Source organism: Microchirus variegatus, assembly GCF_963457635.1.
Source record: "Microchirus variegatus genome assembly, chromosome: 6".
NCBI lineage: Eukaryota > Metazoa > Chordata > Actinopteri > Pleuronectiformes > Soleidae > Microchirus > Microchirus variegatus.
In genome coordinates this window covers 8471686-8485822 of record NC_139807.1, presented here as the reverse complement: position 1 = coordinate 8485822, position 14137 = coordinate 8471686, and the positions used below count along the sequence as shown (strand labels likewise).

The window sequence follows — 14137 nt, the reverse complement described above, 5'->3', positions numbered from 1 at the left end:
AGAAAATGTTGACGAGGACTGTGTTGGTATAATTTTGCAAACCTAAATAAATTGAGGCCATAAATGTCTTTATGTGCACACACACACACCACTGCATGGCGTAATGTCCCCGTGTAATTATATTGTCTGGCTGTTTATATGAAGGGTGGCTGCACACATTGTGTTCCGAGCGGTTTGAATTGAAATTGCTCAATATGCAGTTTGTGCATCAAAATAATATTTTTCCTGCAGTTGACAGAAACACAAGTCTTGTGCAAGGCACTTGGCATCACTGAAAAACACAGCGAGCTAATTACCAACCCCTTGCAGTCTCTCGCGGTCTCACAGTTGATCCCTATACAGCCGTCTTTGTAACATACGCTTAGTAAACATTTTCAAAGCCCTCTCTCCTCCCCCTCGCCAGCACCTGCAGCTGGGCATTAACTTTAATCTACCAATATCTGCAAATCCCTCTCCGGCATCCCACACACATACACATTCACCTTGGCAAAACTGTAAAGGTCATATTAAAGAGGGAAGCAGCGTTTTGGCACATTTCCGATGGAGCCTTGCATTTTAAATGCCTCCCACGTTCATGTGAATCCAGAGAATGACCGCTGCTGACCCAGCCCCCCCCCACACACACACCGTACCGCTGGCACAAACTCCACTCCGCGGGCTCGAGTGACGGCCCCCGGCTCTTAGTGGCCGTAGGTGTGTTATGCAAGCCTAATGGATGAAAAGATCATTGTTTTCAAGACGCCCACTGCATTGGTGTCATGTAACAGATCCACTTGTGAAATCGCAGCTTTTTAACATTTGGGACTTGGCTTCAGAGGTGGTGATCACTGCTGTGAGCGCAAGAGGAGAACACAAATCTCAAGTCCTCTGAATGTGTTGGAGATGAATGTTATACCTGGACTGATGACAATAGCGCTGTGTACCACTGAAACACTCAAAATACTTGTCTTTCTTGGTACAAAATGTGGACGAATTATAAGTCAGTCATCAAGTATTGGCTAACTTAAAACATATTTATTGGGGACATGACTTATGTTAATATTTAAATGTAGCACTGTGATATTGTTGTGCTAAATTATGAATGAATGGGTGAATAAATACGTAATTTAATATCCCTCCGTTTATAAGCAGAAGAAAATTATGTAAGAAAATGTTTAAAATACTTCCTTGAAGGGAATTTACTTATGGGCACACACTGTTGGAAACATTATGTACTGTTAAATTATTTTGTCCCGTATGCCACTTAAGCAATGTTTACATAAATACTTGACCGGGAAACTGAATTTGGGTGTTGCCAGTTTTGGAAAAATATCCTCTTTGGATACCAAACAGGCCTTTATTTTTGATTATTCAAGATCAACACCTCCTGAAGTCTCTGTGACATACTGTATTTCAATGAGAATGAGAGCGTGTTCTTTAAATAGTTTATGCTATCTTAAGTGGTAGAAGTTGTGTTTCCACGCACTTATTCCAAATCTTTAAAATGTAATGGATTTTTCCCACTGAAGCTGCATGATATTTTTTACATAAGAAAACTAGACCTCGATGAAGGGCAGTGGTGCAGAATCCTTCTCTTGGCTAAAAGAAGCAAATAACCCGTGTATGGGTCACATTGACATTTTTGAGCTGTACCAGCTAGCAGTGCAAATTGAAACCATGTGCACCAATTTGCTGACAAATATGTTCAAGTAAAAATAGTCACATTTTGCCCAGTGATTATAGAGGGAATGAAAAAAGCTAGTTTGCAGCATGGTCACATCCTCCTGAGCAGTTTTTTTCCCCCATCCAGTGGCATCATAAGCAGAATTGATATTTGGGATATTTAAGGCAGTGATCTTTTCCCTTACAGGAAGCATGTGCACATGTCCTCTGTAACCTTTAGTAATTACTCTGCACACAGTACAGATGTTGAAATCTCTGGATATGATAATAAGAGTGTATTTTTTTTAGCATCTAGGACTGATTTTGCCTCAGAAGTCCAGAGCCCAGGATTACCTTTATACCTTTGTGACTGCGATTCGTCTTTGAGGGGAGAGGACTGTTCTTATGTTAGTACCCAAATTAAGTCTTGCTTCAAACAGACCCAAAAACGGCCTGACAAGTGATCCTACCTGCTTCTGGGCAGGAACATGGACTCCTTAATGAAGACGGAGCCTGACAGCAGGATGTACCAGCAGCTTCCAATGTCATCGGGGCTGAAAGAGAGAGAGAATAAGAGACACATTCAGGTTGGAAAACAGCGAGTACTCAATTGTTGAGATGATCAAAGCAAATATCAATTATTCTGAATAGTGAATAGAGTAAGGAACAGGGTAAGATACAAATCCAGGATAACAATTTTGATCTGAAACAGTAAAGTTTCTTACTACACAGTAAGTTCTGCAACTGTGAAGAAAGTTTCCAAGAAGTTATTCATTTCGGAGCAGTGATTAATAGTGCAAATCAGGCGATTAATCATAATGCATCAGGCAACATTTGTGAACATTTTCAGATTTTCTGAATTTTCTGTCATGGTGTTTTGGTTTGTAAGCAATTTATAAACATCATCCGACTAGTTTTATTTTCCTCTGATCATTAACAGACACAGATCAACGCATGGTTGGACCAAACAGATTGATAATTAATAATAAAAAATGATGTTTGTGCCTGTTCTACACTCCTTAATGTTAATATTTTGTGTCATTTGCTTTATCTGACGAATTATGTAATGATGCTGTGATTAAATGCTTCAGGAATGTGAAACGTCTCACTGTGCCAAGTACGGCGTTGAGAAAATAGACAGTGACAGGAAGAAAACTGGAGACAGACTAAGTGTAAGAGAGAAAGAGGAAGAGAGCACAGCACAACGAGTGAACTAAGGAATAATCTCTCTTCCACCCACACCCATGGCCCAACCGAGACTCACAGACCAGGAAATTGGGCATGGCAGACAGAGCAAACTCCGTCTGACCCCTGTATGATGATCTGGCTGTCAAGTGTGCACAAAAATTACTGGTAAACAAACACCCACAAGTACACACAGAGACATTAACACTGCCACCACACACCACAAGACGCCTTTTTGTAAATTCAGTTTAAATTGCAGTTGCTTTTTTTTCTAGAATCTATATTCTTGGTAGTGGAGCACTGGACTTTTACAGGAAAATCAAAAGATAGTTTTGACAACAATTTCTTTTCAGATGATGCATTATACGGTATATATACATTTAAGATTATCCTCCAGCCATCATGGATAGCAGAGGGATTGCAAAGCAATAATCTCACATGGCTGCATCTCAGTGAACACTCAGTAAATGCAGGATTAACGGAGAGGCCTTGGATGTTAACCTACTGCCAAAGCACTGTAAACAAACGCCAGAGGGATGGATCAAAAGGTTAAAGCTTTCTCTTATTTATATGCAGCCCATCAAAAGGCTCAAAGGACAAGCGTGACATGTGCACACACTGCGCAGGTCAGTTCAAATATCAAGTGCTGCCGAATCAACTTTGACTTTGAGAATCTCTTTTGGACGTTGGAAGTTCAGCTCTTCTATTGCTTACGAAAACATTGTCCTGCAGTTTCCTGAAGCGACTTTCTGTGAAGTTTAACCAGTGACAGTAAAAGGGAAGTAGAAATTCAAAGGAGGAAGTATTCTCATGACAGAAAACATCATCTTTCTACGAACAAACACAAACATTACAGCAATGCTGAACCGAAAAATACTTCATAAAACTGCTTTCATTTTTGCATGGACTGTAATTATTCATATAAAGTGATTCATTTGACAAATATTATGATTTAATGTCGTATGCTGGTTCGGGGAAGTTTTTGAAACAACATACTGTACATAGTTTCTTTCATTAAAATTCTGAAATGCAACTATTTGTGACTAACTGAAGAATCCTTATGTCCTGAATGTCACTGCATGTCATGGATAATTGAGATGTTTTCACAACAAATTGCTAGACATTTTGAGATATAACTCTATACCCAAGAAGATTGGATACTATTTGGTAACTTGTACAGAGAGCAAGTTAAATAATGAGCGAGACAAGTAAATATCTAACCTGGTCTACACCTTTGAATTGAATTTAAGGATGTAGCTTACGGCTACTTGGCTTAGTGTTTAATTTAGTAAAAGTATTTTAATCAGGTGCTGTCCAAAATCCAGCCTATCCTAATGAGGAATGGACATAAGGGGCTGTCCACACAGAAACAGGTCCAGGTGAATCCACCAAATACTTTTTTTTTTAATCATATCTGAGTTTCTGACACAGCGCTTTGGTGGAACTGAAATGCTATTAGGAATCGGAAAGTCTCAAATTTCCACCCTTTCTTTCTTTGCTTGGTTCATTCTCTCTGTGTATGTGTACTCAAAAATGTGCACATTTCCTGAAACAATGCCATGTTTCATGGTGAACCTTTCCAAAACAGCAAAGAAAATAAGATAAGGCTAAGGCTATGGTTAACAGCTAGTTAGCTTAGAGTTGAACGATGATTGAAAAAGGTAAATACATACAAAAGCTAGCCTAGTCAAAATGTGTGGTGAATATAAGGCTGTAGCTGGCAGTCGTTTAGCTAAGTGTTGAATTATGAGTGGAAAAAGTAAATACAGACACTGACCTGGTCTAAAATCTGTCTTAATGTATAGTGAATATGAGGATGTAGCTAGCAGCTAGTTAGCTTAGCAACTGGACAAATTAAACGTTTTAAAACGTGGCCCTTTCATACTTTATCTTTTCGAGGCTTAATCATGACAAATAAATTTAAATTTCCGTCGCAGCACAGCATCATTTTAGCCCGAAATCCAAGGTAATGTCACTCTGTGTCTGTTTATACTTCAGTGCTTTGAGACATCACCTCATCACGAAAGACAAGCTTGTGCTCACTGAGCTGAATTTGTGTCTTCTACTTGAAGCTGCTCGGGTGTTAATGAGGCAGCAGCTTGTGTGATTATCACAGAGCATGTTCACCGAGTCTTGAGTGAGACTTCTTAATAGAAACCAGAGGAAGAAAGAAAATCAATGGCCAGCCAGACATCGGCAGGGTGGGGCTGCGTTTTTTTGCTTACAGAAAGGTAAAGGATGGGTGCGCTCACTTCACCCCCCCACACACACACATTCATTCACTTCATTCACCATCAGCATTACTGCCCCCCATTTATTTAGTGAAAACAAAATCTTGCTGGTTTCCTCCTCAGAATTAATGAGCTTGTAGACACTCTAGTAACATACTGCAAAGTCTCTCTGGTTCCCCGCCGACACCATCCCTCTCTCTGTTCCCTCTGCTGGTCTCCATCCTCCTCCCTCCATCCGCTTTCATCGCTCTCCTTTGCGTTCGGAGACGACACGAATAAAATGCTAAATTATTAATTGCAGGCAAGCAGATGCCCCCATTGAGGAGGAAGAGGAGGAGGAGTAAGAAGAGAAGATACACGACCAAAAAAAGAAAAAAAGAAAGCAGGAGATAGGAGACTTATACATTGCGACAGCTTGACTGAACTGGGACATGTGGACCAGAAGCGATTGTCAAACACTAAACATCATACACCAAAACCCCCACTGGGAAGCCTCTTAACAGTGGGGAAGCAGGTTATACGAGTGCCAGGAGGAGGAAAGGAGTGAAACGGCGGCGGGAGAGCGATTATTGCGTCACGTCATTCATGAGATGAGGTTAGGGTCTTAGAGCTCGAAGAAAACTGAGTCAGGAAATTAATTAGCCAAGTTCAGACAGTAAATTGACAAACTATGATTAGTCCTCTGGATTCCCCCTGAAATCAAATAGGAAGTCAAATATATTGAATAGCCACCAGGGGGTGATTATGCTGGCTGCAAAAAGGAAGTCTGTATGAATGGGAGTCTTTGGGAAAATGAGCCTAATTCCCACTTGATTTATGATGTCAGTAAATATCTTCCCACAGAGCTAACTGCTAATTACTGGTCTTCTCCAATAACACATTATGTCAATTTCCTGTTCCTGCTCCAGTATGGAGGAAAATAGACGATTTAGATGGCAGGTGAACTTCCATTTGAAAAAATGTTAACATGACGCTGGCCAAATTGAGACTTCCAGGAAATAGGAGTTCTTACATATACACACAGATTTTTAATTTAGTCGGATTAGATTTAATCATAGAGTGGTGGAGACTGTGGGCCCCATGAGAAAACCCACAGTGAGCAGGACTTTAAAAAAATAAATAAATGGTAGACAACGAGAGAGTGGTGTTGTTTTGAAACAGGGCTTTTAAAAATAGAAGAGGCGTGTCCACTGAAAAACATATTCAGAGGCCAAATGAAATTATGACCATTTTAAGTTGTTATTGTGATGTTATTGTAATGCTCCCACCATGGAAGCCTCGAGAGACCCTCAATGCCTCAATGGTGCGAGTGACATTATGAAATACAGAGCCATTCACCACCATTCACCAACACATCACTAAAAATAGTGACATGTGGAAGCTTTTATGGTTAGAAACAATATCATTTACTAAGATATTAAAATATGTTTTGGTATATAATGACATTTTTATGTTTCCCCCAAGCTTAGTTTAACAAATAACTATAATTTCTTCACATCACTGTCACACACAGTTTGTAATGGACCAAAGATGATGTTATTTTTTTAATGTGATGTATTTTTTTTGGTTCTTTTCTTGTGATGACTTGTCTGGAGGCAAGTCATCACAAGCGTCACAGTGAACAGAGGCTGCATACGGTTTCTGACAGATGCACCAGAGCGTTTGGTCTCTCTGAACAGTGTGTATGTTGTCGTTTCTGTTTTTTTTTTCTCCTGGTAACATCAGGTTTGGTGTCAGCTGCCTTGACTTGGACTTAAGACACTTTATCTATATCATTGTAGTTCTTCGCTATTTCAATCAACACATGTTCTGTGTAGCTCTTACAAGCTCTTCTTATTTCTAACTTGGTAATAAGTAATCTATTTTATAACTATAGAAATAAGATTATTTCTTCCCTATTGCAAAATGATTGCCATATTATTGGCATATTTTCACTGTACTACAATGTTAAGTGTCACCCATGAACCCAAACACGTAGGAAGAACCAAAAAGGGAAAATAATATAATGTATCTTAATATCTTTGCACTACAAATAATAAACAGTCATTATGCAACTGCTTGCATTGAGTGCCTTTTAATGAAGTAGTATGTAGGTGGCATTTCAAGCACTTACACTCGAGCTGATAGAAAGTGACAAGGTCTCAATTGTGGACTGACCTTAACTGAAACATGAAGGAGATACGGGATAAAATATTACATTTTCATAATCCATCATTATATAGACTTTAATGAATCAACAGGAGACCTTTTATAGTCATTTCAGCTTCACATGATTTATAAGACGCTAGAAAACCAATAAACGACGCCAAATTGAATGAATACTGCTGCTAACCTGTAACACTGTAATTATGAGAGTATTAGCAGTTGGGTGAGTGTTATGTCCATGTATATTATGGTAATGGCAGCTCAAGAGTGAGGAATTACTTTGAAATGGCTGACATGGGAGAGGTTAAAGGTCAACCGCATGATACTAACCCATTTAAAAAGGGATGTTGTAAAATGTGCTGGGTCAGCGTCCATCTCAGGAGGGATTTAGCTCCATAATCTCGGGATGTTAAATCCCTCTGAGGATTCAGACTCTCTCTCACTGTGGGGATGTTTTCATGAGATATTGAGTGAAACTGCATAAGTGTGTGCATCTGTGTGAGTGTGTGTGTGTGTGTTTACACTCTAGCAATCTGGAGTCCTGTGCAGGATGAGACCTGAGCACTTTCTAAAGTGTTATCCTCCTATCATTACTGCAGGACAGCCAACTGTCAGGGATCAGCAGAGAGTGGTTATGAGCGTGCGGGGTCATTAACGGGGACATTTAAATGAATCTTTTGTGGGTTTTATTCACCACAGTGGACGTTTGTAGAGAAAGGACAAACACACAGCCATGAAAAATGTTAATCTGGATCCCCTGTTCCCTTAAATCATGGAAGGATAAGGAGGATTTTTAAGGACGGACGGGAAAAGGCAGTGACATTTAGCGAGAGAGTTTATATGAAATTAAGTGATATTTTTACAGCTCTGCAATGAATTGCTGTCTTTTTAAGGTTAACTTAAGCCTAGATAAAATAATAAAGTTCTGAAATTTGATGGTGATGAGCTGGGTTTAGGTTTTGGACAGAAATTGAACCAATGGCTTTCAATGTTATAATTTATTTGAATATGTTACAGTCTAGATTAACAACTGGTTTGTTAAAATACATAAAAAAAATTTATCATCAATCATTAGCTTTTTAATGTTTTCATTAACATGGTTGATTCCGTAATAAGATACGGTGTGACCAGTATACTCGGGGAGTAAATTTCATCTCTGCATCCTCCCTCGTTCCTTTAACTTTCCTCCCTCAACTTCCAGGATGAAATGTATCTCACCCTTCACCTCAGCACAGGTCAGAAGCAGTGGCTGGAAAAGGAACACGCCCCCGTGATTGCAAATGTACGGTTCATTTTCTCTACAATAAAACAGTTTTAATGTCTGTGAATGATGACCACCTCTCTGCCAGTGACGTTTAATGAAATGTTAATTTCCCTTTCACCAAAGTCATTATAGTTTTGCTATAAATACCTTCCTCTTGAAGGTGACACAATTACGGAAATAAACTCTTTATGACGAGTCGAGAAATGTACACGCCATAGAATTTTTACAACTTAATTGAGATCGTATCACGTTTATTTCCCCATCTGACGTTTAAAGCCCTCGTTCTCCCAGCTGATTATTAACCATTGTTACACGCTGTTACAGAGGCTTGTATTTTCAGAGGAGACGACCTGATTAAGATCCTGCTGAGGAGGAATCTCAATCTGATCTGCTGCTGTTTAACACCAGGCTCTTATCAGGGAGAAAGAGCTCCGAGTGATTATCACTGATTCATACATGCACGTCACGTAAACGTGTGCGCTTTGTAGTTGTAGCAAGACAGAAGTGTCACAGAGGTTTTACCAATAAAAGAAAAATAAAAGAAAGAAAGAAACTGGCATGTTTCTTGACCTCTTTCCCAGGATAGTACAGGGAGTCATGCTATTTTTTTTATTTTACTGCATCCAAACATGGATGAATTTCAATAAAGAAAATGACTAAAAACACTTTTTTGTTTACATTTACATTTTGAACAATATTTCGATCCTAAATGCACCCCGTCATGCGCAATATAACAGCAGAGTGTGATTCACCTAAAAATCCACAATACATTCCAAAAAATACTTCTATTTTATAGTATTTATTGTCACTGCTGACGTGAGAAACCTGCACAAATATTTATGTGCAAATGGCAAATCTCTTGAATTTTGAATCACTGAGTGGATATTCTGTTCTGCCTTTTTGTAAGAGAACAAAATCTTTAAAATAAAAACTATCTCTTTGTTTCCTGCTTATGTCTCGTTGTTTTCTGACAATTTTTGTTGGCATGTTCATGGTGTCGAACATGACTCACAGGAGGAAAAAACAACAACTCAGAGGCAAATGCTTCTTCTGACAGTGGTAAAAAGGAAACGTCTGCTTTGTCTGCATCAAAAAAAATGCATAAAACTGCTAGTTTTGGTGGTGTACGAGGTACATCTTTCGACTCACTTAATTTTATGGTCACAACGTTGTCATAAAGCGTAAACAAATATTACTGCAGTGTGTGATGACAGCATCATCCAGTAATTGGCAGCATGAGTGTATAAAGCATTTTTGACATGCAAGATATGATTATAGAGTGGGTGAGAGGCGTCATATAAAGTTTATTCCCAGTGTCTGTGTGTGTGTTGCCATGATGAGGAAGAGTCAACACCTCATTAGAAGCCCACTTGGTGGTGTGGGGGCTGATTAAACAAAAGGAATGCAGATTAAGCAGGGGTCGCATAATACACTCCAGATTTCCCCCCAGGCCCTATCTCTCTCATACACACACACACACATACACACACAAACTAAGGATCAGAATGCAGAGAAGGGACAAGGTGCCTTCTCTAGCTCCTAATAGAGTTAATTAACTGTCTTGATTCTCACCATGGTCGTTTGGAAGACATCAACATGTGACAGCAGTCAAACACTGTGTGTGTGTTTCCTTTCAGGACACAAACTCACTTAAAATGCTGCCTGGAAACCGTCATTACAACCTTCTGATCATGTTAACCGTCAATAAAACGTGAGGCCCCGTCTCCACCAAAGCAATACAGTTCAGCACAATGCACAATTCTTTGCTTTGTACCAAAATACCCAGTCCTTTCTGTCCCAGTTTTAGGATTTGCCCTTTTGTTGTGCTACCAAACACAGTTGTCCCGACTCCTACACACTGCACCTTCATTTAAATTGATTTGCTCACAGAAAGAGCATCACTTAAGTGCATCTTTAAGGGAAATCGTACAGAATGATTTCCTCCATTATCACACTTTGCTTCATGGAATTCGTTGGCAAGCTACACCAGTATGACATCATGCTATTTACATAGCTGATGCGGCTCTCACCATCTGACCCACACAGTGGAAATGCAGATCACGGTGCACCGTTCCAAACCACAAAAAAAGAGAGCTGAACTACATTGTACTGCTTTGGTGGAAACAGGTCGGAGTTAGAAAACTAGAAACTGTGACTAGCACAGTTTAAACGGTAAACTGAAACTCTTCAGGAACTTAATTTGTTAGTTATTTGATTCAGCGATTCATGGATTCAGAAGCTTCAAGGTTTGTTTTTCCCTTCAATGGTGCTCTACAGTGTCTTGGTGACATTGAAACACACACACATTCATCAAAGGCACTGACTCAGTTCTTTGTCAACATCTGTTTTCATTGAAGCCATCAAGGTCGCTCCTCCGCTGTGTGTCACAGACTTACCTCAGCTCATCAATAACCCTGAGTAAAAGCTAAAAAAACCCATGAATGTTTTCAGCAAATTAAACTCAAATATTCCAACTCTGGTTGTTTTCCACGTTTTAATGTTTTGGTACAGTATAAATATATATAACTATAATAGCAATATCATTATTGTTAATAACCATTTACACACAGGCAACCACACACAAGCAAACCAGACGTTTTGTAGGTACTTACTAGTATAGCACTTCGTTGGCTTCGTGTCTCTCGTAACGAACCGTCTCGCACATTATCCTGCAGACAAAGATGAGAAGGGAGAAGACAGCAGCAGTCAGAAAACAGCAGGAGCCATTTAAGGAATGGATTCTTGGATCCAACAAGTGCAGGAACTCATGCTCAGGTAAGTTATTTTATTCAACACGTCAAATGGGAATGATTTTAGAGAATAAAGTTGTGGCTAATAAAGATTTTAAGTCACGTATTTTGTGGTTCAGAATCATGCCCAAGGAAACCTCGTCTAATAGGAGGTAGAACGACCTGTTCTACCTCCTGAACCACAGCCTCCCTTTATAGTTCTTTTTCTTAGTGGTCGCACATTATTAAAACCAAGAGAAGGACTCTCTTTATTGCTCCTTGCTATAGGAATCATACGTAAGCTATAGCTGATGAGGGACGTCCTTCGTTTTGTCCTTTTTCTACAGAGAATTTCTTCTAGTGATGTCCTGCAGTGATGTCCTTGGGTTTTTATACTGAACACTTAAAATATTCGGATACTCAGCGACTCGGCAACTCATCAAACATCTTTTTTGTTGTTTGAGATAGTTTATATGTGCATTTAAGAATGAGAGAACAGCTATTATTCAGACACTGCAGCTGCTGAGGGCTTTGTGCTACATTTAAGGGCAACATATATATTCAGTCATGGATTGTGGAATTCAATAATTAACCCAACAGTCACAAGACCACTCCTGCCTGCGTCTGCTCCGTCTCAAACAAACAAGTATAGAGGGATTAGTCAACGCATTAAGTGTACACAGTGCTTAAGTTTCTCTTGACGAATTAGGCACAGTCTGACATGTTATTTTGTGCTTGTTGTGTACTTAAAATAAAATGATGTGATTTTTTAATTGAAGATTTACTACTGAATTATAAGCAATGATTTCTGGGGTTGGTATCATTCTGATCATGTAAAGGTAACCCATGTAATATTAAAAGGCAAAGATGCCTCCAGAGAAGACGAGACGGCCTCTTTACACTTTACAGGCATTTATAATAAACAGTAGCTGATAGAAACAAAGGCTTCAAAATAGCTTGAGGGGGGGGCAGCTGTCGTGTTGCAGCCCCATTGCACAAGGACCGAAAAAACAAGTCGCTGTGAACAAGAACCACAGAAGAAAAACAACACATTCCTCCCAGATGAAAAAGACGAGAAGAATGAACTATAACATAATCCCATGGTGAGTGCGATGTCTGTCTGGCTGGGATTACAGATAGGAAAACCAAAACCACTCAGATAGAGTTGGCAGGAGTCGGTGTGGGTTAGTCTGTGGGACCACGGGGACATTCCTCAGGATCCAAACAGGGAGGAGGGAGAGGGGTTTACTGCAGGGTGGGAGGCCTCCGAGGGGTCACGCAGAGGAATGTTCCAGCTCGCGGGTCATGTACCGCTACATTGTTCCCTCGCCAGTATAATCCACATGTATGCACACAGGGCATGCTGGGAACAGACTTCTGACATTCATTGTTTGGAAAGCCTTCATCAAAGAGAAAATGCGGGAAAGCTTACGTGGTGACAGTGAAGCAAATAAAAAAGGCAAGCGTGTTCCCGCCAGTTTACATTTAGCTGTTTGTGCAGGGTTTTTGGAAGATTACACCCAGAAAAATATGTAGTCATACATGATTATATTTCATATTAAATGTATATATATATATTATCGGTTTCCAATATTATGTTTTCTTAATCGTATTCCTTATTTTCTATTCCAGAGTGTTATGTTATTCTGTAGGAGCAGAATGTAATGCACCCAAATTAACCCCGGGGGTTAATAAAGTATTCTCATTCTGATCTTTATCACTGATTATAGGCTGGTTTAGACCCGTCTGTTCAGTATGCCACCACAGAACCTTCTGATTCAGATGTGAAAAAAGTGCGTGCCCATAAAATGAACAACTCATGAAAGCTTTCCGAACGTGTGAGCTGGTTATATGAGACGCACAAGGAGGAGGAGAAGAATGCAAAGAATTCCGCTATAGGAACCACCACCAGCTCTTCCATCCATTCATCATCTATACAGCTCACCCTGTGAAAATTGTGGAGGGAATCGGAGCTAATCCCCGTTGACACGGGGCGAGTGGCGGGATAAACCGTGGACAGGTCGCCCGGTGGACAGCAGCTGTTTGCAGACGTGAACTAAAGATAACTGAAGAACTGGGTTTGGACTTTCACCAGAAATAAACACTAAAGGAAATTCTTCAGAGGAACCAGGGAGGGGGGGGGGGGTAGCACCTGACTCGAGCTCAAGCACGCAGGAGGATTGCCAGAGAATGTACGGAGCAACTTCTGTAGACATTTGCATTCACATAAAAGAGATCCATTCAAATGACAAATGCACATTTTAAGAAATAAACTTGTACGTATAAGTTTCCTCGTAGGATAACCGTAAATTGTGGTAAAAATCACATGCACATTTTTATATTATCACTCAATAAAATATCATTGCTACTGTTGATGACAATTGTGATCATTGTTAGGGAGTAAGTACTGGAATTACCTTGCAGCTGAATGCATAATTTTCTAAATTTAAATGCTAAACTGCAAATATGTTGACATGGTAGCCCTCCACACTGTTCTCTATCCTCTCCGTCTCAAAAAAGTTGGTGACCTCTGCTCTAGACAAGCTCTGGAGAATCTCTGGAATTGTCTGAAAACATCTATGCAATGAAAGCAAAAAAATACAACCACTGACACAAACTTTTACACCTCGAAGGCCAAATTTAAGTCTGGTGCATTCCATCTACATTGGAAGTCAGAGGTCAAGGCCAGGAGTGATGTCACCGCAGGACTTTGCACATGCACACAGCGGATTGAACAGTTTCACGGAATAAGTGCTTTTAACAGTTAAAGTAGCAGTGCTGTCTTCAAATCCCACGTCGGGGTCGGTGGAAAATGAAAGTGGGAAATTCACATGCACCAATAAGCCAAGAATCTGCTTGTCTTTAGGCTGGTGGGTGAAGCAAGAATACCCGAGAAAACCACTTCTTAACCCTTAACTATCTAAAAAAAACAAAACTATAAG

The 14137-nt window shown here is 39.8% G+C and overlaps 1 protein-coding gene across 1 annotated transcript in view; it reads right to left on the bottom strand.

Annotated features, from left to right (window-relative positions):
• rapgef2b (Rap guanine nucleotide exchange factor 2b) overlaps nt 1-14137 on the bottom strand; it is a gene marked incomplete at its 5' end in the record, with an annotated part of 96181 nt that overhangs the window by 55046 nt on the left and 26998 nt on the right. Inside the window, 2 exons of the mRNA XM_083891419.1 lie at nt 2112-2195; nt 11079-11135. Coding sequence (XP_083747545.1) covers nt 2112-2195; nt 11079-11135 — 141 coding nt within the window. The remainder of the gene's footprint in view (nt 1-2111; nt 2196-11078; nt 11136-14137) is intronic.